The sequence below is a fragment of the Rana temporaria genome, chromosome 5 (genome assembly GCF_905171775.1).
Source record: "Rana temporaria chromosome 5, aRanTem1.1, whole genome shotgun sequence".
Classification (NCBI taxonomy): Eukaryota; Metazoa; Chordata; class Amphibia; order Anura; family Ranidae; genus Rana; species Rana temporaria.
In genome coordinates this window covers 94,399,735-94,422,988 of record NC_053493.1, presented here as the reverse complement: position 1 = coordinate 94,422,988, position 23,254 = coordinate 94,399,735, and the positions used below count along the sequence as shown (strand labels likewise).

Sequence of the window (23,254 nt, the reverse complement as noted above, 5' to 3'; positions counted from 1 at the left end):
CATTCTAGGTAATAAATTTTACGTTGGGCATACTGAGTGCATAGAGATATCACCCCCCCCCCCCCGCCCCGGATGATCCGAGCCCACACACAACCGCCTGGCACCCCCCCAAAAACGGGGGAGCCCACGGCAGCATCTGCAGAGCCCCGAGCAGCCGGGAGAGGACACCACACGTTGATAAATGTCAAGCGATACAACACCATGCAATAAGCCATCATACTACATGTCATACTTTCTTTCGATTAAATAACGATACACCATGCTCATATAGATTATACATTTCTGCACATCATGAAAAAAAACGTAACAGCAACCGAACAATAAACAAAAAAAACTTGAACACTGGGATACCCGGGTGGGCACCGCGCCGAGCAACTGCCAGGCGCACCATACCCAGCCCGGATAGCCCAGGGAAACCATCTTGGCACACATGAAAAAATGTTACAGGTAGCATTGAAAATAACGGAGCACACATGGACGTCCGCAACTAAGGGGACGATTATCCGCTGCAAAACAAGCAGCAGTACAAGGAGTGAGACCCCCAGATCCGGGCCACAAGTATAGCAAGCGAGGGGGAAATGACAGGATAAAGGAATGTGAGTCCATGTTCCAAGCATCAAAACGGGCGGCAGCCCGCCGCGTGAAAAGGAGAAGATAGGGGCAACAGGTCAGCAAACCATCCACGGGTGCAGGCAATGCAAAGGGCGAGAAACAGTACACAGATGGGGCCAGGAAGCAGGGAGGGAGAGAGGTCCGGCCAGGGTCACAACAGGGGGACTCTTCCCAACGGGGAGCAAAAGAAAGTACACCAGGAGCTCTGAAAAAAGGGGTAGTAGAATTCACAGTACCTTCAGGATAGACAGTTCCAGGCTCCATAAACATCCAGGGGAAAATATCAGCACCCCCGGTACACAGAGGGTAGGACCCAGCCGACAGCAGCCAAGCCTATGCAGGTTCCTGAACGGGCGCCGCCACCCTTTCCAACCAGGCGATGACATCCTCCGGCGTGTCAAAGAAGTGTGTCTTATCGTCACCAACAACTCTGAGCCAAGCGGGGAAAAGCATAGCATATGAGTAATGGTGGATCCGCAACCGGCTCTTTCCTTCCATGAACCAGGCTCTCTTTTTCTGGACTTCCGCAGAGAAGTCCAGGAAAACCTTGATCGCGACGTTCTGGAAAGGGATATTTCCTTTCAATCGGGTTAGGCGAAGCACAGCGTCACGGAAATTGAGAAGCTTTGCGATGAATGCAGCCAACCTATGGGCCCTCTCAACCACAAAAGAGGTAGAGAATTCAGCCCGGCCATAGGTAGTGATGAGAAGGTTCTCCAAAAACGATGGGGGATCGGAACCCTCCGCACCTTCAGGCAGGCCCACAAACCGCAGGTTGCACCACCTAAGGCGGTTCTCCATATCGTCCTGTCTCGCCATTACCATGGCGAGCTGGTGCTGCAAGCATTCGGTCGTGACCTGCAGTGGCGGCAACTCGTCCTCCACGTGGCTGATGTGTGTCTCCGTCTCCGTAACTCGCTCCCGCAGTTTCTGCAGATCCTGGCGGATAAGTAAGGCATCGACTTTCACCTCCTCAATTTTGCACGTCAAGGAACTCTTGCAGTCCGAGATAGCCTCCAGTACACGTGCTGTGTTCTACGCAGACGAGTCCGCGGAAGTGGAGGAGCCGGCGCCATTTTCCTCCACAGCCTCCTTGTCCGTGGCTCGGTACTTGGCCAATTTCGCGGCCACATCAGTATTTTTTTTTTTTCCGGCCGAGACATGTTCTTGGCTAGCAGGCAGTGCCCTACACCCGATGGCAAGGGATAAACGGGCAGGATTAGCCCCAGGATAGTCAGCTACGGATGATCGGCAAGCAGAGCTCCTGTTTAGCACCCCCCAACACTTGGAGCCTAGAATATTGCACCTTTTCACATTAATCTAATTTTCTGAGATTGTGGATTTGGGGTTTTCATGAGCTGTAAGCCATAATCCTCACAATTATGACAAATCACGGCTTGAACTATCTCATACATTCGTTTTACCTTTTAAGTTGCATTAGTGAAATAAATCAACTTTCACAATATTCTTAATTTTTCGAGTTTCACCTGTATATATTTGTTTGGTGCACCAATTGGACTTCTTTTTCTGTTTATGCATCATTGCTCTCTTATCACCATATTCTCTTAACCATTAGTGGTGTTTTAGTTACGATATTTGATAGTGGTGTATACATTTTGCACATTTATTTTTAAAATTATTTGTAATAGGTTAATTTTAAGTATTATCGAGTGCTGCCTTTACCATCAGGATTTATATAGCATCAACAGTTTATGCAGAGTTGTGGATGGCTTTGTAAGTTGTGGTTCGTATTTTGAATATAATTTGCTGGGCGATCGGAAGCCAGTGTAGGGGGAGGAGAGGGTTGGCAGACACTGAGCGGTTGGAAAGGTGGATAAGTCTGGCAGCAGAATTCATGATAGACTGAAGAAGGGATAGCCTTTGGAGAGGCAGGCCAATGAGAAGGGAGTTGCAATAGTCAAGGCGAGATTTAACAAGGGAGTGAATAAGGAGCTTGGTGGTTTCATTTGTTAAAAGGGCACATTTTTGAGATGTTACGGAGGTGAATTCTACAAACTTTTGACAACAATTGGACTTTGAGGCTGAAATGACAAGTCAGAGTCGGGAGCGCTGTGATAGGCAGAGAACCAGGATAGAGCAGAATCTTGAAGGCCAAGGGAATGTAGTTTTATTGAGAAGGAGCCGGTAGTCAACGGTATCAAAGGCTGAAGAGAGGTCAAGTAGGAGTATGGAGTACTGGCTGTTGGTTTTAGCAGTTAGTAAATCGTTAGTGAGTTTTAGTAAGGCAGTTTCCGTGGAGTGCTGCGAGCTCCGACCAGCGAGCGTGGGCACACCTTTGCAAAGAGGCTGGGTCTGCCACACCATACCCCATGGCTCCTGGGGTGGCCGGTGAGCTTTGCTCCGAGGTCCACACATGACTGGGCTGTGGTGTTGTCTCACTCACAGTGGACCGGTCCGACAGCTACCTCCATTGCGGTTGTAGTTCTGTCAGGATTGCGTCAGCGAGTCCTCGCTCAGACGGGTAAGTACAGTCCCTCCTGCTTCGGTGGGTTGGTACGGCTGGGAATTCCTGGGGTTCGGGGGTCCTCTTCTCCTCCCTTCCCTGCTCCTTTCCCTCTGCTGCATTGCTAAAGCCGCTGTCCAGGGGGGGGGCTTCCTGAGGGGGCTGTGTTATCTGGTGTTTTTTCTTTTTTGTACTGGGTACTTCCTGTGAGGGGTTTTCACTGTAAAAGCCCTAGGAGGCTTTTCCTGTTTAAATGCGGCGTTTGGCCGGCGCTGGCGCCATTTTTTGGAAGGTTTTTAATTACATTGAAACTCCCATTGGCGGCCATTTTGTCGTAGCTGCGCTATTGCGCTGCTTACATTGCGTTCGGCCATTTTCCTCTGGCTGCGTTCTGAACGCTCGGCGGCCATCTTTGTGCAGTCCTGACCCCTAGTGCTGTATGCTACGGCGCACACAGGTCCCTTCTGACGCCGCACAGTCCTTAACGGTTCTTTTCCTCTCCACACGCCGCGTGCTGAGAGCGGTCGGCAGCTCTGGGCAGTCTCCTCCTGAGATGAATCCCCTGGGTACCCCTGGTCAACGCAGCAAGTGGGTGAGAGGCCCTGAATAGGGCCCTCAGGGGTTCAGTTTATTGTAAGGACAGATGGAGGCTGCATGCTGATGCACCTACATGTCATACATACACACTATGTAAATGTTTTAATATTGGGAGTCAATATCTGGATCCTTCCCCAACATGCTGGTGGTAGCAGCAGGTGTTAGCACCTGGGATTCCCACAGAGGCTCTATTGTTCGCCTTGGACAGTTTTGTGCCAGGGTGGGGGCGGAATGCGGACGGGCGGGGGTTTAAAGAGTGCCCCCTCCCCTGTTATCCCCTGGGGAATGCTCTGTTATGGAGCCGCGGACCAGGTACCTGGGTCGGTGCAGGATAAGGCATGTATGGGTGCTCTTCTCACTGCTGTAAGGGACTCTCTTAAGCTGGTTAGTGCAGCTGGGTTTCAGCCGAGGGCTCGGTCTTTTTTTGGATCACACAAATCGGACCGCTCTGTGTAGGTTTTTTTCCTTCTGTGCCCTTCTTTGATAATTTCTTAGATGCGGAATGGGAAAAGCCGGTGGGGGCTTTTGTAGACCCTCACCGCCGGGCAGTTCAGTGCCCCTTTGAGGAGAGCCCTTTCTCCGGTGGTGGACCCTCCGGGTGTCATGTATAGGTGGCCACTCTCCCTATTGCGGGGGGCCCCGCTTGTATGGATCTGACTTATAGCAGATCCGAAGTACTGACCCTTTCCATGTTTACCATGCTGGGGTCTGACTTGTGGCCTATTGTGGCCACTACTCTGGGGTCTCAGTCACTCACTGAGCGAGAATTTTGCACCAGATAGTGGTAAAGCACCGACTCTCCCCCGTAGTTATTTGGCTAGCGGACGAGCTGGTCCAGGGCCTCATATATGTCTGTGATGCTTTATTGAATGCTGCGCCCTGGTTATCCAGGGCTTCTTTTTCAGAGATGGTTTTATGCACACGGTGGTGTAGTGGTTAACTCCATTACTTGGGAGCAAGAGAGTCATTGGTTCGCATCCGAACACTGACACCAATCTGCCTGGAGCTTGCATTGTCGCTCCCTGTGTCTACGTGGGTTTCCTCCGGGTACTACGATTTCCTCCCACCCTCCAAAGACATGTGTGCATACACCTACATTATATACATACACACTATGTGTATGTATTATTTGAGGGCAACCCTCCCAGGCCGATAAAGGCTCAGCTGCGGGACTAATCCGTCCCTGGGTGCGTAAGCCTATCATGCTGGCACCCAAATCCCACCAATGTATGTAGCCTTCCCTCCCTGTCTCTAGGTGGGGGGACAGCTTGCAGGTTCACAATTCAGTGAACCTCCCTGCTCTCCGACCAGTGGGTCTGCGAGGTGGTCTCTTCGGAGTACTAGATAGGGTTTCCTCCTATCCACAGAACAGAGTTCTTTCCTTGTGTCTTCCTCTCCTGGCTTGTCGGTCTGCCTTGGGCAGTGTGGGACTTGCTAAGCTGCGGTAATTTTTACCTTTCCTGCAGAACGGGAGTTTTTTTTTTTTTTTTGTGGGCCTCAGGCCCTGAGTACCTTTGTGAACATCGGGTAGTTCCGCATGGAATCCTTTCATTCAGTGGTAGCTGCGCTCCATCCGGGGGACGTTCTGGCGTCCTCGGACATCAGGGATGCATACATGCATGTCCCGTTTTGCACATGTCAGAGTTTTCTGTGCTTCGTGATGGGGGAGGGTCTCTGTCAGCCTGCGGCCCTCCCTTTTGATCTGGAGTCAGCACCAAGGGTTATCACCTAGGAGCTTGCACTTATCCTAACTTTGTTGGGACAGCAAGGCTTTGCCTCGTGGGCTACTTAGACGTCTTTCTTCTGAGAGCAGCTTCTGTCTCAGACCTAGTGGATGTTTTATTGCCATTCAGACCCTCCGAAAATTCGGGTGGGTGTTAAACGTTTTGAAATCGGTCCTGGTTCCGACTCAGCGTTTGGAGTACCTAGGGTTGATCCGTACTCCTTAGTGGCAAAGGTTTTTCTTTCCCTGGAGAAATTGCAGACTCTTCAGTCTGCGGTGAAGGTATTGGCATCAAGCAATCGGTCTTCTCTCTGTGTACTTGCAGGTCTGGGGCCTGTGGGTAGCCTCCTTCGAGGCAGTACTGTATGCCCAGTTCCACACTCGGGTTTTCCAGGGGACATTACTGTCCAGATGGTAAAAAATCTCTTGTCTCTGACATCATCAGATTCAGGTGCGCCACCTAGTCGGAGTCTCTCTGAGTTGGTGACGGTGATCCCAGACTCTTCGGGCTGGGAAATTGTTTCTTCCTTTCAGTGGTCGGTGTTTACGACGGACGCCAGCCTTTACGGGTTGTGGGGGTAACTGGGGGGTCCAGTCGGCCCTGAGTCGCTGGAATGGCGTGGACCTACGGCCACACCTCCCTGAATGTGCCCGCTCATCTGGTCTCGATAGCAACCCATGGTCGGGCCTGGTTAGTGCCGGGGGGTGGGAGACTGCCTGGGAATACCAGGTGCTGTGGACCCTGTCTACCGTTCATTGTCCTACTATTTTAGGCGATCAGGCTATGCTTCTTCTCGTGGTCGAGGAGGTTGCAAGGTCATCCAATCTGGTTTCAGCCAGACAACGCCACGGCTGTGGCTTTGGTCTACCATCGGGTATACCGGCAGGCGGACTACTGGAGTCATCAGATGCTGGACCAGGGCGACTGGTCTTTGTGCTTGGAGGTGTTTTGGCTCTCTTGCAGGAGGTGAGTCTCACAGGGCATGGATCTCCTGGCCGCTCGTCTCTACCGCAATAGTGTCTAAGTTAGTGGCCAGGTCTAGTGATCTGGTGCAGACGCGTCAGTCGCGCTGGTGGCCCTGTGGGGTCTATATTGGTGGCTTTATGCTGTTCCTCCATTGTAGTTGCTTCCTCGGCTGCTTCACAGAGTGGAGGCTTAGGGGAGCCCGATGATTCTAATAGCTCCAGATTGGCCTTGGCGTCCTTGGTACGCCGATATCGGGCGTCTGGTAGCGGAGGTACTCTGGCGGTTGCCAGGGCGGGAGGTCCCTCTGTCTCGAGGTCCCATACTTCCTCCTGTTGTACAGTCACTGACTTGCTCAACATGGCTATTGAAAGCCAGACTTTAAGAGACCAGGGTCTGTCCGACTCGGTCATCTCAACCATGCTGAGGGCACGGTAGTCTTCTTCCAGAGGATCTACCGTCTCGCCTAGCAGGCCTACATCTCTTGGTGTGAAGAGATGGAGTGCCGTCCACGGACGTACTCGGTGTCCAGGGCCCTGCTGTTTTTACAGCTTGGAGTGGATCCAAAAATTGCTTAAAGCACCGTTTGGGGGCAGATTTCAGCCTTGGCTGTGTTCTTTCAGTGGTCTTTTTGCTGCCTGTTCCCTGGTGAGAGAGATTTGGTGGCCCCTTTAGTGGCCTTTACCTCTGTTAGAGGGGTTTCTGAGTTGGCGGTCTTGTCTTGCAAGCCGCCATGCTTGATCCTCCATAAGGATTAGGTGGTGGTGCACCCGCAACCTTCCCTTCTTCCGAAGGTGGTTTCGGCCTTTCGCCGGAATAAGGACATTGTTCTTCCATCCTTATGTCCTCGGCTGGCGCATCCTACGGAGGTTGCTTTTCATACTTTAGGTGTGGTACGTGCTTTGCAGGTGTACTAGCCTGCTACGGCTCTGTTTCGGAGATCTGACTCTCTTTTGTGTCGGTGTCTGGTCCACAAAAGGGCCTGGCGGTCTCGTCGACCACCATTTCACGGTGGATCAGGCAGGCTGTCATACAGGCCTATGCTCTTAAGGGGCGGGCCCCCCTTTCCGGTCACGGGACTTTCGACCAGGGCAATTGGTGCTTCCTGTTTTTTTTTTCCGACATCATGCGTCGGTCTCACCGGTATGCGGGGCGACGACTTGGTCGTCCGTTCACGTTTTTTCCAAAATTTACATGGTTGCTGTGAGTGCATCTTCTGATGCTTCTTTCGGCCGCTAGTTTTTGCAGGCAGCTGTTTAAAGTTGCACCTCCTTCGTTGAAGAGCTCTGCTTGTTTTGGGGTGAAGTTAAATTTTGTTTTACTGATATATTTCCCACCCCTCGTTTTTGACACTGCTTGGGGACATCCCACTTGTCAAGATTTAAGGAGCTGTGTCCATCCATGGGCGATAAGAGAAAATAATTTTTTTTTGTACTCACCGTAAAATCCTTTTCTCTGAGTCCATGGACGGACACAGCACCCACCCCTCCTTTTTAGGTTTGTACTGCTTGTTACCAACTGAGGCTGCATGCTGCAGTGAGGAGGGTTATGTCTGGAGGGACCGCCCCCTGGGTGGGGCTGTTCAACTCTGTTAATGTAACATGTAACATGTATTTAATTATCTAACATGTTTCTGCCTAGTCCTCTCCTGTAAACGGGGAACAAAACCCACTTGTCAAGATTTAAGGAGCTATGTCCGTCCATGGATTTTACGGTGAGTACAAAAAAATCCTATTTTTAACAAGGATTTGTAATAATATGGAAAAAAGTGGGATTGGGCAGTTATGGAAGCAGCTATTGGCTGCTTCATATGACACTTGCTAGTTCTGCGGCAGTAAAGCCGATTCTGTTCACAATATAGCTGCCTCAGAATTTTTTTTTTCTTGAGGTAGGATATAGCTGCTTCCGTCGCTGCCTATTTCTGCAGGTGTTGTGCTGTATGAGAGAGTAATTTGTGTCCATTGTCTACATGTTGGAAAATGTCACTTCCACACAATGCCCTGATTGCTGTGTAATGGATATTGGTCTGTATTTGTTTTACAGAGATGCCAGACACTGCATTGGCAATACTCGGTGCTTGCTGTAAACTTCATCTGTTGCCAGCTCTCTGGGCCCTGGTGAGTATAATCTGTAGTTTATTCCAACACAAAGTGCCTGAACGTAAAACCTGTTGCCGAGTGGCGTCTTTATTAATGTGTATTCCTTTTGAAGTAGAAATCCTCCGGTAGAGTAGAAATTCTGATAGACATCTTGTTGAAAACTGTCATTTTTGCACCTAATTTTAGGAACATTTGTGCCGTTTCTTTATCTTTTTATGTTTTTCGCTTTGATGGATATGTCAAACAACCTCAGCATTTGGTTTACTGTAGAAAAGGAGATCTTCACTCAATAGATTACTGAGCATTGGGGGGAAATAAAGCAAGGTGTTTAAATGTAATACCAAGAGAGCTCATGTAATGGCATAAAATAGTAACATTGTGCTACAAGGCTAAAATGGATGACAACCTAGAAACATAAGCTGCATAGTAAGCAATAAATAGGTAATCTATCATGAAGATGTAGAAGAAAACTAATGCAGCCACCACATCTAATGTTTGGTAAGATGCAATATATTAAACTATTGGTTTGGGGTTTAATACTGGTTTAAAGTTGAGCTACATATAAAAAAAAACTCCTTATGCTTCTCCTTCAGTAAAAGGCAAAAACAAAAATCAGACCTCAAATTCAGCACTGCCCCCCAACCAAACTGACTCTCAGCTGAATTGGATTGTGCGTTTTTTATTTGTTATTCATGACTGTTGTGCTCCACGGCACAGGTGCATGCACACACTGTATAGAGATAAATGGGAGAGTTGAGTTGGGATCTCAATAGAGCTCATTCACTGTGAATAATTGTGTGTTTATACACCAAAAGTGGCAGGTGTTTTGTGCAGCTACAACCAGAAGCCTGTTAAAATGTATTTAGTTGTGCAGGGATGGATGCATGGCCCTGGAGACAGACTTTGTCTAAGGTCATACACCTATCCCTGTATGGATGTAAATGCTTCGATATACAAGATATTATAATGTGAACCCCTGTTTAGTTACTACAATAAGACCACACAGGTTTGGCTTTGAAAGCAGGTTTTAGTAATGCAGCCCAGATCCATGTACATTTTTTTTTTGGATATGGAGGACCAACACAGAGAAAATCAAAAGACTCTTAACAGACATTATTGCTGTCTCTACAAAGCCTGGTAATGAGGTTATAACATTTCATCATATTTATATTAAAAGCATTGATTTTCTTATTGCAGTTACTTGAGTCCGACAATCCTTCTGGAAACAGAAACCGAAGATCATAAGCAATTCAGTCGTAGACTAATGTTCAGTAGAGACACAAGGCCACCAATAAGAAATTGTTACAATTACCGACATACCCAGGACCAGCTTTCTCTAAGGGCAAAACTAGTCAAGCATTTAAATTTGTGTTCATTTCATCTTGGAAATGTAGGAAAATAGAATTGAAGGTGACCTAGCTATGCATGATCTGCTTAGAGTCAGGCCAAGCATTGCACATTTTCTGGTTAATGGATACCCGTGGGCAGAAATGCCCATTGGCTTTTGTACAATAATAACCAAAATTTGTTATATGTTTACTCAAAGTGCCGGCATTTATGTTCTGTTATAAACAATTTTATTTCAAATTTAATGAAGAATGCAGTTTGATGCTATTAATAACCTATCTATTGAAAACAATCAATGCACCTATACACCAAATGGCCAATATCTGGTTGGACAGTCATTAGAAGCATTAACAGCTTTGCGCTTTTCTGGCATAAAATGCATTACATTTTTTAAGTTATTTTGCTTTAACCACTTCAGCCCCAGAAGAATTTGCCCCTTAATGACCAGAGCATTTTTTTGGCTCCGACTGCGTCACTTTGACTGACAAATGGGCGATGCTGTACCCAAACAAAATTGACCTGTTCGCATACCCCCCCCCCCCAAATACATTCTGCTACTCCTGAGTATGGGTATGGTGATACCACATGTGTGAGACTTGTACACAGCCTGGCCACATACAGAGGCCCAACCTTCAGGGGGTACTGTCAGGTTCTCTAGGGACATAAAATCAAAAATCAAATTTCCTGACTACCTATTAAAGTTTTGTGTCGCACGGATGAGGCACAGAGGTGTATGGATGGGGCATGAATGAGGTACGGGTGAGTATTGCTGCAGTCTCCCTTCTCCTGTACTGTACTGATCGGTGAGTGGAGAGAGCTTAACTGGACATTGGTTTATTGACAAGTAATCGCTCCGTCATTGGACATAGCGATCACATGGTAAAAACCCGCTGTCATTGACCAGCGTGATCCATGATGCGGCGGGTCCAGAGGACCTGACTGTCACGGACATTCCCGGGTGCATGCCGCTGGCCGGACACACAGGTGATCAAAGAGCAGATCTGATTTGATCACCTCTATGGTCTTGGAGGACCGGAGCGATGTCATCCAGGCTGGAAGTAAATACATTTTTGTTTTTTAAACCAAAAGATAAAACCTATTTTTTTTATCTTTTGCTTTTAAAGGTAAAGGGGAGATTTGGAGTTTTTTTAACTCCCAGATCTCTCCATAAAGAAGACCTGTCATCTTTATTTCTATGACAAAGGATGTTTAATAGGAATAAAAGTGATTGAAAATTAAAGGAACCATGTAAAAATAAAAAGTAAAAGGCAAAACAATGCGTGCAGAAGCGAATGCATATGTAAATTATGGTAAATATTGTGTTTTTTTTAATTAATTGAAGGGTATTTTTCCCCCAAAAGTTGCATTTGCAAAACTGCTGCACAAATACTGTGTGACATAAAAAAAAATATTTTATTCCCTAGTGTTTTTTAAAAAAAAATGTGTAATATTTGGAGGTTTGGAGGGCAAAGAGGGCAGGGAGGGGGGACAAAATGAACAGAGACAGGAGGGAAAGAGAGAAAAAAAAAAAAAAAAAAAAAAAAGTACAAAATAGTGGTTAAAGTTAAATCTAAAGGGGTCTTACTACCCCTTGTTGTGTATATACTTAAGTGTGGGAAAAGAGAAAACACAGCAGGATAGTGAGTACATTTTAATCTAAAGGGGTCTTACTACCCCTTGTTGTGTATATACTTAAGTGTAGAAAAAGAGAAGAAAAAGATACAGCAGGATAGTGAATACATTTTTAATCTAAGGGGGTCTTACTACCCCTTATTGTGTATATACTTAAGTGTAGGAAGGAAAAAAAAAAAAAAAAAAAAAAAAACAGCATGATAGTGGATACCTTTTAATCTAGAGGGGTCTTACTACCCCTTATTGTGTATATACTTAAGTGCAAAGAAAAAAAAAAAAAAGGAAAAAAAAATTTATTCTAGAGGGGGCACATTAATTCCTCATGTTGTGAATTAACTTAAATGTGAAAGGGAGAGGGGAAAAAAAAAAAAAAAAAAAAAAAAAAAAAAGGGGCAAACCACTACAGAATAGTGGTTAAAATTTAATCTAGAGGGGTCTTACTACCCCTTGTTGTGCATATACTCAAGTGTAGGAAAGGAGAGAAAAAGAAAAAAAGAAAGAAAGAAAGGGAAAAAAAAAATAAAAATAAAAAAGAAAAAAGCAAACCACTGCAAAATAGTGATTAAAATTTTATCTAGAGGGGTCTTACTACCCCTTGTTGTGTATATACTTAAGTGTAGGAAAGGAGAGAAAGAGAAAGAAAGAAAGAGAGAGAGAGAAAAAAAAAAAAGAATAAATGTAAAATCGTGAAAAATAATAAAACTAATGAATTTATTCAGAGGGGAGTTACTACCCCATATTGTGTATTTACTTAAGTATAGACTAAATAAAAAAAAAAAAAAAAAAAAAAATATAAAGAAAATAAAAATAAAGATAAATAAAATAAATTATATTATATAAAGGGGGGAGGCCACCAGAACTCCCCATCTCCCCTAATCCCCTCAATTCACTCCCCCCTCATCACCCTCCCCAGCCCTATACTCCCTCCATCCCCTCCAGATCATTTCAAATCTTGGCCCGGAGTCCACATGAAAAGACCACAATTCTTCCATCCTTTTCATTTTATCAATTTCTTGGAGCCATTCCCCCATCGAGGGTGCCTCTTTTTTCCTCCAATTCCTAGGTATTAGTGCCTTGGCTCCGTTCAATAAGAACGGGACCACGGAACCTCTGTACTTTTTCCTAGACAAACTCGTAGTATGGAACAAACATTCCCATGGATCGTATTTTATCTCATATCCACTTATTTTATTTACCAAGACCAATATCTTCCTCCAGTATACCTGTATAGGGGGGCACTGCCACCATATGTGGGCATGGGTACCTTCCATCCCACACTCTCTCCAGCATAGGGGGGAGGCCTCACTATTCATTCTATGCAATTGGTTTCAAGTAATTTTCTAGCAAAAATACGGATTTAAACTTGTAAACAAAAAGTGCTAAAGAAAAAAAAAAAAAGTCTTAAAGCGGAGTTTCTCCCAAAAGTGGAACTTCCACTTATCTGAATCTCCCCCCTCCCTCCGGTGCCACATTTAGACATTTGGCACCTTTCGGGGGGGTGAATACCTGTTTTTTTACAGGTACCCTGTCCCCACTTCCTGGAGACTGGGCCACGGCAAATTACCTCAGCAGATCGGTTTCCCTCCCCTTCTGCCGGGCCAGTAAGAGAGTGCAGTGCGCTTCGCGCATGTGCAGAAGAGACCCAGTCGTGAAGCCGAAAGGCTACACTGCCGGGTTCCCTTACCTGCAATGGTGGCAGCAGCACCCGACCAGCTGATGGAAACATCAGCTGCGGTGCCGACATCGCTGGACTTCAGGACAGGTAAGTGTTCTTATGTTAAGTCAGCTACAGTATGTGTAGCTGCTGACTTTACATTTTTAAAGGGGCGGGCGGAACTCTGCTTTCAAGTGGTTATGATTTGATACGTGTTTATTTTTTATTATATAATCTTTATTTCTCTTTCGTTCATGGACGGACCCAGCAGCATTGACCTTAGGGTTATGTACCTTTTCTCTAGGAGAGACTAGGCAGAAAAAAACAGCACTTTTAGTGTTAAAAACACTTTTCAGTACAGCACCTCCCCTGGGGGCGTGTCCCCCGGATACATCCCACTCTCTGGAAGCATCCAGCCTCAGTTTTCATCTGCCTAGCGTCAGGAGAGCTTGGCCTTTTTCTGGAGTCCATGTGCTCTGGAGTTGTTTGCGATTTTTTTTTTTGCCTTGATTTCTTTTTTTTCCTGCTTTTTGGATCCTGGGATCTACTATCAACTGCCGACTGGTGACAGGCTGGATTTTGAATCCTTGTAGTCGTCCCATGTTCGGCCATCGAGCGTGTGCCGGTCTTTTGCTAGGCCGTCCACGACATGCCCCGTTGCTCCAGGGGCGGCCGGTGAACTACATGTTCCAGGGCGCACATATGACCGGTCTATATGGCTGTGTCAGTGTGCCGGGCCGACAGCCATGCCGCAAGCGGACGTTGGTTCTGTCTGGAATGCCTCCAGCCTGTGGTCGCAGGACGGGTAAGTAGTGTCCCCTTGCTTTGGCGGGGTGATTTTGGCTGGTGCATTCCTAGGGAGGTCGACTGAGGTTCCTCTCTCCCTTTCCTCTCCCTCCTTCCCCGTTTTCTGGGTGGCGGCTGTGAAGTGGTGGTCCACCTGAGGGGGGGCTGTGCTGCTGGGGGTACTGTGTGTGTTACTGTACTGGGCTGGTATTTTTTACTGAGTGCTCTGTCTATGTTGGGCTGTGTGTTTTTCACTGTGTAATGCACGTGTACGGCCGCCATTTTGCCGGAGCCGCGGCTCTATACATCGGTGGCCATTTTCCTGTAGCCCGCATGCTGTTTAGTGCATGTCAGCGGCCATTTTAGAAATTCTTTGGCCTCTAGTGCCTGTAATAACGGCGCGCACAGCGGCTTCTTCTCTGAGGGAGAATGACACAGCACAGGCAGCACCTTTCTCAGCTCTGCACAGTGGTACAGCCTGTCCTGGGTGGTGAGTTCCTGGGGGTCCCTGCTCTCTTATCAGCCAGGAGGGTGACCGGTGGGTCAGTTTTGGGTCTGCAAACTAAGGTGGCAATTTTTTGTGGTGGACAGCATGGAGTCTGAACCACCAGGGCCCTCATGTGAGGCTTCTTCCCCACTCATGCCAGACTTAACCCTTAGTGCCCCTGCTCCTGTGACCTCGCTGGATGCTGTGACGGCAGTCCTGGAGGCGTTTGTGCCAGGATAGAAGCGGCTAGTGGCCAGAAGGGGGGTAAAAAGCGCCCCCTCCCTGAGCCTGCTTCTGGGGATGTCTCTGACGCAGAATCAGGTACTGCTTCTGCTCTTGACGACACTTCTGTCATGTCAGAGGATGCAGACTTTACCCACGCGGACAGTGAGGATGATTCTGCTTCAGGGTCAAAGCAGGATAAGAGCACTTTGCTCCCGCAGTCTGGGAAGAAAAAGGAGCCTCGCTGTAGGCAAGGGCCCTCTTTTACTACCCCCAGGCGGTCTTTTCGCTCGCAAGTGCGACAGGAAAACGTTTTCAGGGTGCGAAGGCGCCCGCTGGTGGACAAAAGCGCACCTGGTACCGCAAGCCCAACAAGCCTGCCTCCGCCTGAAGGTTTGTCCCCCACCCACAACTCGGGTGGTGGGCCGGCTTCGCGAATTCACGGCTCGGTGGAGGTCTCTTCTTTCCGACCGTTGGGTTTGCAAAGTCGTTTCCTCGGGATACAAGATAGAAATTCTCTCTTGTCCGCCAAACAGATTTTTTTCCCTCCAACCTCTGGCTTCCTCCGGGTCACCTGAAGGATCTGTCAGGGGCTGTCCAGGATCTGCTGGTCAGAGGAGTGATTGTGCCGGTTCCCGCACAGGAAAGTTTTCAGGGGTTTTACCCCAATCTGTTTGTAATGCCCAAGAGGACCGGGTCCGTCCAGTCCTGGACCTCAGGGCCCTCAATTGCTTTGTCAAAGTACAAAAGTTCAGGATGGAGTCTATGCACGCAGTAATAGCAGCGCTCCATCGGGGGGTTTTTCTAGCGTCCTTGGACATCAAGGACGCGTACCTGCATATCCCCATATGTGCAAAACACCAGAGATTCTGCGTTTTGCGATTGGAGAGGACCACTTTCAAATTGTGGTCCTCCCGTTCGGACTGGCCTCGGCACCGCAGGTTTTTACCAAGGTGCTTTCCCCGATTCTGGCCCTGCTGCGGCAGAGCGGGAATCACTATTGTGGGAAACCTGGATGACCACCTTCTGAGGGCTTCCTTAAGCTCAAAGTTAGAAGAGGATGTGTCTATCACCTGTCAGACCCTCCGAGAATTCGGTTGGCTGCTGAATATCCAGAAGTCAGTACTGGTACCGTCTCAGCGGCTGGAGTATCTGGGGTTGGTCCTGGATTCTTCGGAGGCAAAAGTTTTCCTCCCAGCAGAGTTGCATACTCTGCGGTGCAGTGGTTGGTGACCCAGAAATGGGCGTCGCTTCGCTTTGCTTTTGCATGAGAGTACTGGGTCTGATGGTGGCCTCTTTCGAGGCAGTCCCGTATGCCCAATTCCACACTCGAGTGTTACATTGTCTCTGGATTACCAGATTCGGGTGAGTCGACTGACCAAGTCCTCCCTAGTGTGGTGGCTGACGTCTCCGGTGCTCCGGTCCGGGAAATCGTTTCTGCCGTGTCACTGGACAGTGATCATAACGGATGCCAGCCTCTCCGGCTGGGGGGGTGTCTGGGGTGTCCAGTCAGCCCAGGGGCGTTGGACTCGGGAGGAGTCCCGTCTTCCGATTAATGTACTGGAGCTCCAAGCGATCAAGTGTGTCTCTCCAAGTGGTCTCTGGGCCTACAAGGCCAACCGGTCGGAATCCAGTCCGACAACGCCACGGCCGTGGCATACGTCAATCATCAGGGGGGCACACGAAGCTCGGCTGCGGCGACGGGAGTCGCGCACATCCTCCGGTGGGCCGAAAGCTACGTTCCAGCTCTGTCGGCAGTGTACATTTCGGGGGTGCTGAATTGGCAAGCCGACTATCTAAGTCGCCAAAAGCTGGACCAAGGGGAATGGTCGCTACACCCGGAGGTGTTTCAGACTGTGCCAGAAATGGGGCACTCCAGACGTGGACCTTCTAGCGTCCCGTCTCAATCGGAAGGTGTCATGATTTGTGACCAGATCGAGGGATCCGTGGGCGGACGCGTCAGACGCGCGGGTAGCGCCTTGGGGTCACTACCGCCTGATGTACGCCTTCCCTCCCCTGCAGCTTCTTCCTCGCCTGCTACGCAGGGTGGAAGCTGAGGGGATACCCACAATCCTGATCGCCCCGGATTTGCTGCGCCGTCCCTGGTACGCGGACCTGGTGCGGCTGGTGGCGGCTGGTGGCAGACGTTCCTTGGCATCTACCCCTGAGAGAAAACCTGCTGTCCCAAGTTCTATCTTTCACCCTGCTTTACAGTCGCTGGCTTTGACGGCGTGGCTGTTGAGAGCCAGGTGTTGAAAGACCGAGGCCTGCTACGGGCACGGAAGTCCACGTCACAAAAGATTTACCATCGTACATGGAGGGCCTACATCTCTGTGTGAAGAGATGAAGTGGCACCCTCGTACATACGTGCTGTTTTGCGAATTTTGCTGTTTTTACAGCGGGGAGTGGATCAGGCTCTAGCCCTGAGTACGGTGAAGAGTCAGATCTCGGCACTAGCGGTCTACTTTCAGTGACCCTTGGCATCGCACTCTTTGGTGCGTACGTTTGTGCAGGTGGTCCGGCATGTGGCCCCTCCTGTGCGTCCTCTGCTACCTCCATGGGACTTGAATTTAATTCTTTCAGGGGTTCAAAAAGCTCAGTTTTGAGGACATTCGGGAGATCCCCTTGTTGACTCTGTCTCAGAAGGTGGTTTTCCTGGTGGTAATTACCTCGGTCAGACGAGTATCTGAACTAGCGGCCTTGTCTTGCAAGGCTCCCTACTTAGTCATCCATAGGGATAAGGTGGTGCTGCGACCACAGCCATCATTCCTTCCAAAGGTTGTTTCGGCCTTTCACAAATAATGAGGACATTGTTCTTCTATCCTTATGCTCTCAGCCGAAAAACCCGAAGGAGACCACTTTACATTCCTTGGACGTGGTTCGAGCCCTATGGGTGTACTTGTCTGCTACGGCTCCATTTCGGAGGTCGGATTCACTGTTCGTGTCGGTGACTGGTCCTAAAAAAGGTCTGGCGGTCTCGTCGGCCACCATTTCTAGATGGATCAGACAAGTCGTGCTCCAGTCCTATGCCCTAAAAGGGCTGGGCGCCTCCCTTTCAGGTCACGGCGCATTCGACCAGGGCGATTGGTGCCTCTTGGGCTTTCCGTCATCAAGCGTCTGTCTTACAGATTTGTAAGGCGGCGACCTGGTCGTCAATCCACACCGTCTCAAAATTTTATAAGGTGGATGTGTGTGCATCTTCGGATGCCTCTTTGGCCGCAAGGTTGAAGTTCCTCCGTTGAGGAACTCTGGTTTGTTTGGGGTGAAGCCTGGTTGGCTGTGTTTTTTTTCCCACCCCTCGAAATTTTTGACACTGCTTGGAGACGTCCCTAAGGTCAATGCTGTTGTGTCCGTCCATGAACGAAAGAGAAAATAGGATTTTTGTACTCACCGTAAAATCCATTTCTCTGAGTTCATGGACGGACACAGCACCCACCCCTCCTTTGTACTGCTTGTCTACTAACTGAGGCTGGATGCTTCCAGAGAATGGGATGTACCCAGGGACACGCCCCCATGGGAGGTGCTGTACTGAAAAGTGTTTTTAGGAGCTGCGGTGGCTCAACGCGATTGGCACTGCGCTGACAAGCCATTCACCTCTGCAGCTAGGGGTTCGGATCCCGGTCTCGGCTACATGTGAATTGAGTTTGGTGGTCTCAGCCCGGCTCCCGGTGGGTGTGCTATGCGAGGTAAGCCTGCGCTTAGTACGCCCACCCCCTCCCACAAAAACCACCACACTTGCACGCACTCGAAATTGGGTTAACATGCACGCACTTTGACCATGCGGTCTCTAAAAAGAGAGGCGAAGGACTAACGGGGCTGGTTGAGCGGGCTAGATCCTCTCACTCCCTTATAGGGAGTCCCTCTGCCCCGTTGGGCTTCAAAGCGGAGCAGGTAGGGCGGGCTGTGTGGGAGGACCCCCTCACGCACCCGCCATTGCCACCCGGGGCATGGAGAAAGATGGCAGATTGCCTCTGGGGAGGCCTGCCTACTCCCAACTCCTGCAGTCCGGCTCCTCTCTCGAGTACACGCACAAAATACACTTAAAAAAAAAAAAAGAAAAGTGTTTTTAACACAAAGTGCTGTTTTTCTGCCTAGTCTCTCCTAGAGAAAAGGTACATAACCCTAAGGTCAATGCTGCTGTGTCCGTCCATGAACTCAGAGAAATGGATTTTACGGTGATTACAAAAATCCTATTTTTCTATATCTATATCTATATATATATATATATATATATATATATATATATATATATACGGAAGACGGACCTTTTCTTACAACTTTATATTATCACTTTTATCGCCCTATCCCTTTTCTTTCTTATCCCTCACTCCGTTCTTTAGCCTGGTATGTTTTTAACCTTACCCTATTCCTTGTGTTATATTATTTCTATGGGGCCTTCCTTATTACTCCTACTCTGTGCCTTACGTAGGGTATCCCATCCTCTCCAACCAAGGTTTCCAAATTTTTTCTAATTGCTTAAAGTTCCTTCTCTTAGTGTAGACTACTTTTTTCCCTTCATATCGTTTCTGTGACTATGCTAACCCAATCTCTTACTGAGGGGGCCTTCTCTGCTTGCCATCTCCATTCGAACAAGAACAGTCTCTTGGGTGTATAGTATGTCCTATGTATCCGCATCAAATGTGAGACTTTCTGTGTGGGTGAGACCGATACCAGGTGCCCCCTCTCTAATATTTTAATATAAGATTTGATAAGTTTGGTATCTATTTGCTTGATGCAACCTCCTCTTTTTATATTTTATGTTCATATTCATTTTATTATGTTTTTTTCCCTGAAAATATGCGTTTGATAAACAGTTGTGTCATTATCTGCTCTGGGCCGGGGGGTTAGTAATTTTATAGTAAAAATTGCCATGTTTTTGTGTGTGTGCTTTTTTTTCCCGAAAATTGCTCTAGTGCCAAAATGGTTAATATGTTTTGGTGAAAACTGGTCCTTTTAGTGCCAGTTCACACATAGGCGTTTTGGGAACCAGCGCGATTCCAGTGCTGGTACCGCATTGCATAGAACTCGCAGTCAGTTCACACTGCCATATGCAAACCGCTGTGGGTGTCAATAGAAAGTTAATGACACCCCCCCCCCCCCCCCCCAGATCAGTTCACTTCACATATTACAGTGCGAACTGCGAATTCGGACAGGAATCGGATCGCATTGGTTATCACACCTTTGCAATCTGATTCTGGTGCGGCCAAAAAAAGGTTCCTGCACGATTTTGTCCAAATGTCACACAATCTGTACGGCTGAATTTGCATCGCACAGAAATGCGGAGCGAATCGCATGCAATGTCGGACTTAAAGCCTTGGCAGTATGGCAAGGAGCATCATCTTTCTGGAAATTAAATGCCCAGAAAGAGTTGGGAAATAATTCAGTTGCAGATGGAATAGGTTTTGGTTATAATGCATTGTTTAGCTATATTTATGAAAAAAAATGCATACATTATTGGCAGTGCAGCAAAATCTAGAGTAAGGAAACTCATATTTGTGAACATGTCCAAACCTGAGACCAGTAGTCCCTTGGATCTCACACTGCAGAAATAAAACTATGAAGCTGTAGGCACACTGGCATGCCAGGAAGTGCACTGCTATATTTCAGGAGGAATTAAAGGCACATTTTTCCAGGGTACTGCTCTGGTTAACTAACATTTCAAAATTTTCCCCGTAGCAAATTTTAACGTAGCTCTGTACAATTTGACTTATACAGGGTAACAGACAAAATTGTTAAACGTCCCACCTTTTTGGCACACTAAAGGGGTTCCACTTCCATGAAAGAAAAACCTCTGCTTTAAACTAAACAAATCTGCATGGTAAAACCTTAATCGTACAACACAAGACAGTTAGGCCTAGATTCGCCTACGGCCGTTCTACGTTGCCCGGACGTAGCGTATCGCCGCAACTTAGAGAGGCAAGTGCTGTATTCACAAAGCACTTGCGTCCTAAGTTACGGCGGCGTAGCGTAAATAGGCCTGCGTAAGCGCGCGTAATTCAAAGTAGGCTGCTAGGGGGCGTGTTGTATTTAAATGAGGCTTGACCCCATGTAGATGCATGGCCGAACGAACGGCGCATGCGCGCGCATGCTTAGTATCACGTTGTATTTATGCCCAAAGATACGTCGGCTCAATGCCTGTGACGTGAACGTATTTTACGCATAGCCCTATTCGCGTACGACTTACGCAAATAACGTAAAAAGATACGCTTGTTTCGACAACCATACTTTGCATGGGCTGCGCCACCTAGAGACCAGTTTTATCTTTACGCCGGCGTATGTCATACGTAAACTGCGTAACTAATTGCGACGGGCGTACGTACGTTCGTGAATCGGCGTATCTTGCTCATTTACATATTCAACGCGGAAATCAAGGAAGCGCCACCTAGCGGCCAGCGTAATTATTGCAACCCAAGATACGACGGCGTAGGAGACTTACGCCGCTCGTATCTTGGCCAAATCTATGCGTAACTGATTCTATGAATCGGACGCATAGATACGACGGCGGCCATTCGGACTTACGACGGCGTATCTGGAGATACGCCGTCGTAAGTCTTTAAGAATCTGGGCCTTCATTCTCAGACTACTAGACTAGCAAAGCTTTGACTCAGTCCTGCACAACACCATCAGTTCATAGAACTACCTCAGTTTTTGCTAGTGTCCATAGGTGGTGAACCTGTTCTTTGTGCTTGGAGAGTTTTCCTGAGCCAAACTGCACAGGTATAAACCTAGCTGCTAGCACTACTGCACAAGCGTAGCCAGACAAGCACACAATGCAGGAGTGGGCACCATTTAACAATTGGTCTGTTTATATGGTGAGACACCACGAAGAAGGATCTGGGTTGCTGAGCTCAGTGCATTTTTAGAAAAGAGTTTGCCTGTTGCCACAAAAACTGCATCAGGGGGACCATTGGCCTTCAGGTGGTAGGACCACCTCCTCCATTTGATCCGATACCATGTGTAAGTGCACCGTAGTGGGAACTTCACTATGGCAGATTTGGGACTAGGGAAATTTAACCCTGATTCCGTTGTTGGAGACATTCTTCTCTTCGCTAACTCTGGCAGTTGTTCTCAACCCTGTCCTCAAGTGCCCCCAACAGGCCACATGTTTTGGAAATTTCTCTTAGATAAAATAGCTGTCCAAAATACCAAGCCATTGACTGATTTAAAGCACCTGTGCAAGATAAAGGAAAACCTGCAAACATGGCCTTTTGGGGGTACTTGAGGACAGGGTTGAGAACCACTGCTGTAGGGGACCACTCTGGCTCTGAAGCAACACTTGATTTCGCACATCCTTCGGGGGCCTGTTAGCCATGGTTTTCTATTTCCTACCTCTCATGGAATTGCTTTTGGATGTCCCTGTAGTCTGGGAATCGGCTCCATTGTAATGTGTGATTAACAAAACTGAATATTGCTTGCTTACAAGACTAAGGCAATTCTGGGAGTGAGTGGGGTTATGCAGGGCTTGCAAGCTTTGCTATTTGCCAGTGTCCAATCACCTGGAGGTGAGGAATAACCCAGTAGGCTGAGAATTCACTCTGTTGTTTTCTGTAGTGTACTCCAAGAAAGGGATTTTACAGGTAAGTCAAAAATCTTCCCGCATGTTGCAGACTTTAAACTTGTACTACAGAGAATACAAAAATGTCAATGCCATTCATTCTTATCTTTATCTGCACATGAAGCCATTTAAACTTGAAAGTGTCCCTTACGTGCCAGCTGTGCCTCAGTAGAACTGACTAGATTTTTGTGCTTAACACTATAAATCATAACCTCCAGATCTCCCGGATTAACTGTGTTCCTGTGCTCTCTTCTTAGACAAACATCACGTCAGATGAAGGACTTTGTTCAAGGACAGAACCAGCACTGACTGATCTCATCCATCAAGGCAGATTTCAGATTGCACAGAGTTTATTCTCGTTTTTCAACATGAGGCTGGAACTGAATGAAAAAAACATTGCTGTGACCAGCGAGGACCCTAGCTTACTCCCGCATATTCTCTACATTGCCATCTCCGGTTTTCATGCATTAAAGAATAACCTCAAAATCTGATCTATTCCAACCTGGCTCAGATCATATCAGCAAATCCACACAGTGAGCCCTGTGCTGGATTTACTTATTTGAATCAAATACATAAGAAAACAGGACAGCAGTATTTTACTACACAGATTTTCAAGCCTCAAAGGAGATATATATTTGATGCATATGCACTTTATTGATCTTTGTTATACCTGAAGGAGGTGCCTGAAAAAGGCGTTTGGACTAAAACCTCACATGTCTGGTAAATTAAAGCCATATTAAAACGTAGTGCTGTCACCTCTGTATTTGTCAGCAGCTGGGAGGGGAGGCCGGGTGTAGACCGAAGGAGCAAAGCTGTTGGGATTACTTGGTTTTCTTGACTTCCTAGGCGGATTTTTGTGTGTACATTGCAAGCACTGTCATTTATTTTTAGTGGTGCAGATCTTTAGAACTCCCAATGCCTGTGAACCTCTGAGTAGTACCAGCAGAAGCAAATAGGTCAGCAATAATTCCCAGACATACGTATGCAAAGCAGTTGCAGTTTCTGAAGATGTTATCAGCCATAACATAACCACTGACAGGAAAGTGAATAACATTATTTTGTTACAATAGAATTTATATTATGTAGCATGTTACCCCTGAAGTTGTTGAAAT

General features: G+C 47.5%; 1 protein-coding gene across 1 annotated transcript in view; it reads left to right on the top strand.

The window, feature by feature from the left end:
• Positions 1–22,888, top strand: part of GSDME (gasdermin E) — a 143,762-nt gene extending 120,874 nt beyond the window's left edge. Inside the window, exons 9-10 of the mRNA XM_040352883.1 lie at positions 8,404–8,477; positions 22,400–22,888. Of these exons, the coding sequence (XP_040208817.1) occupies positions 8,404–8,477; positions 22,400–22,633 (308 nt within the window). The 3' untranslated portion in view covers positions 22,634–22,888. The remainder of the gene's footprint in view (positions 1–8,403; positions 8,478–22,399) is intronic.
• The last annotated feature ends 366 nt before the right edge of the window (positions 22,889–23,254 follow it).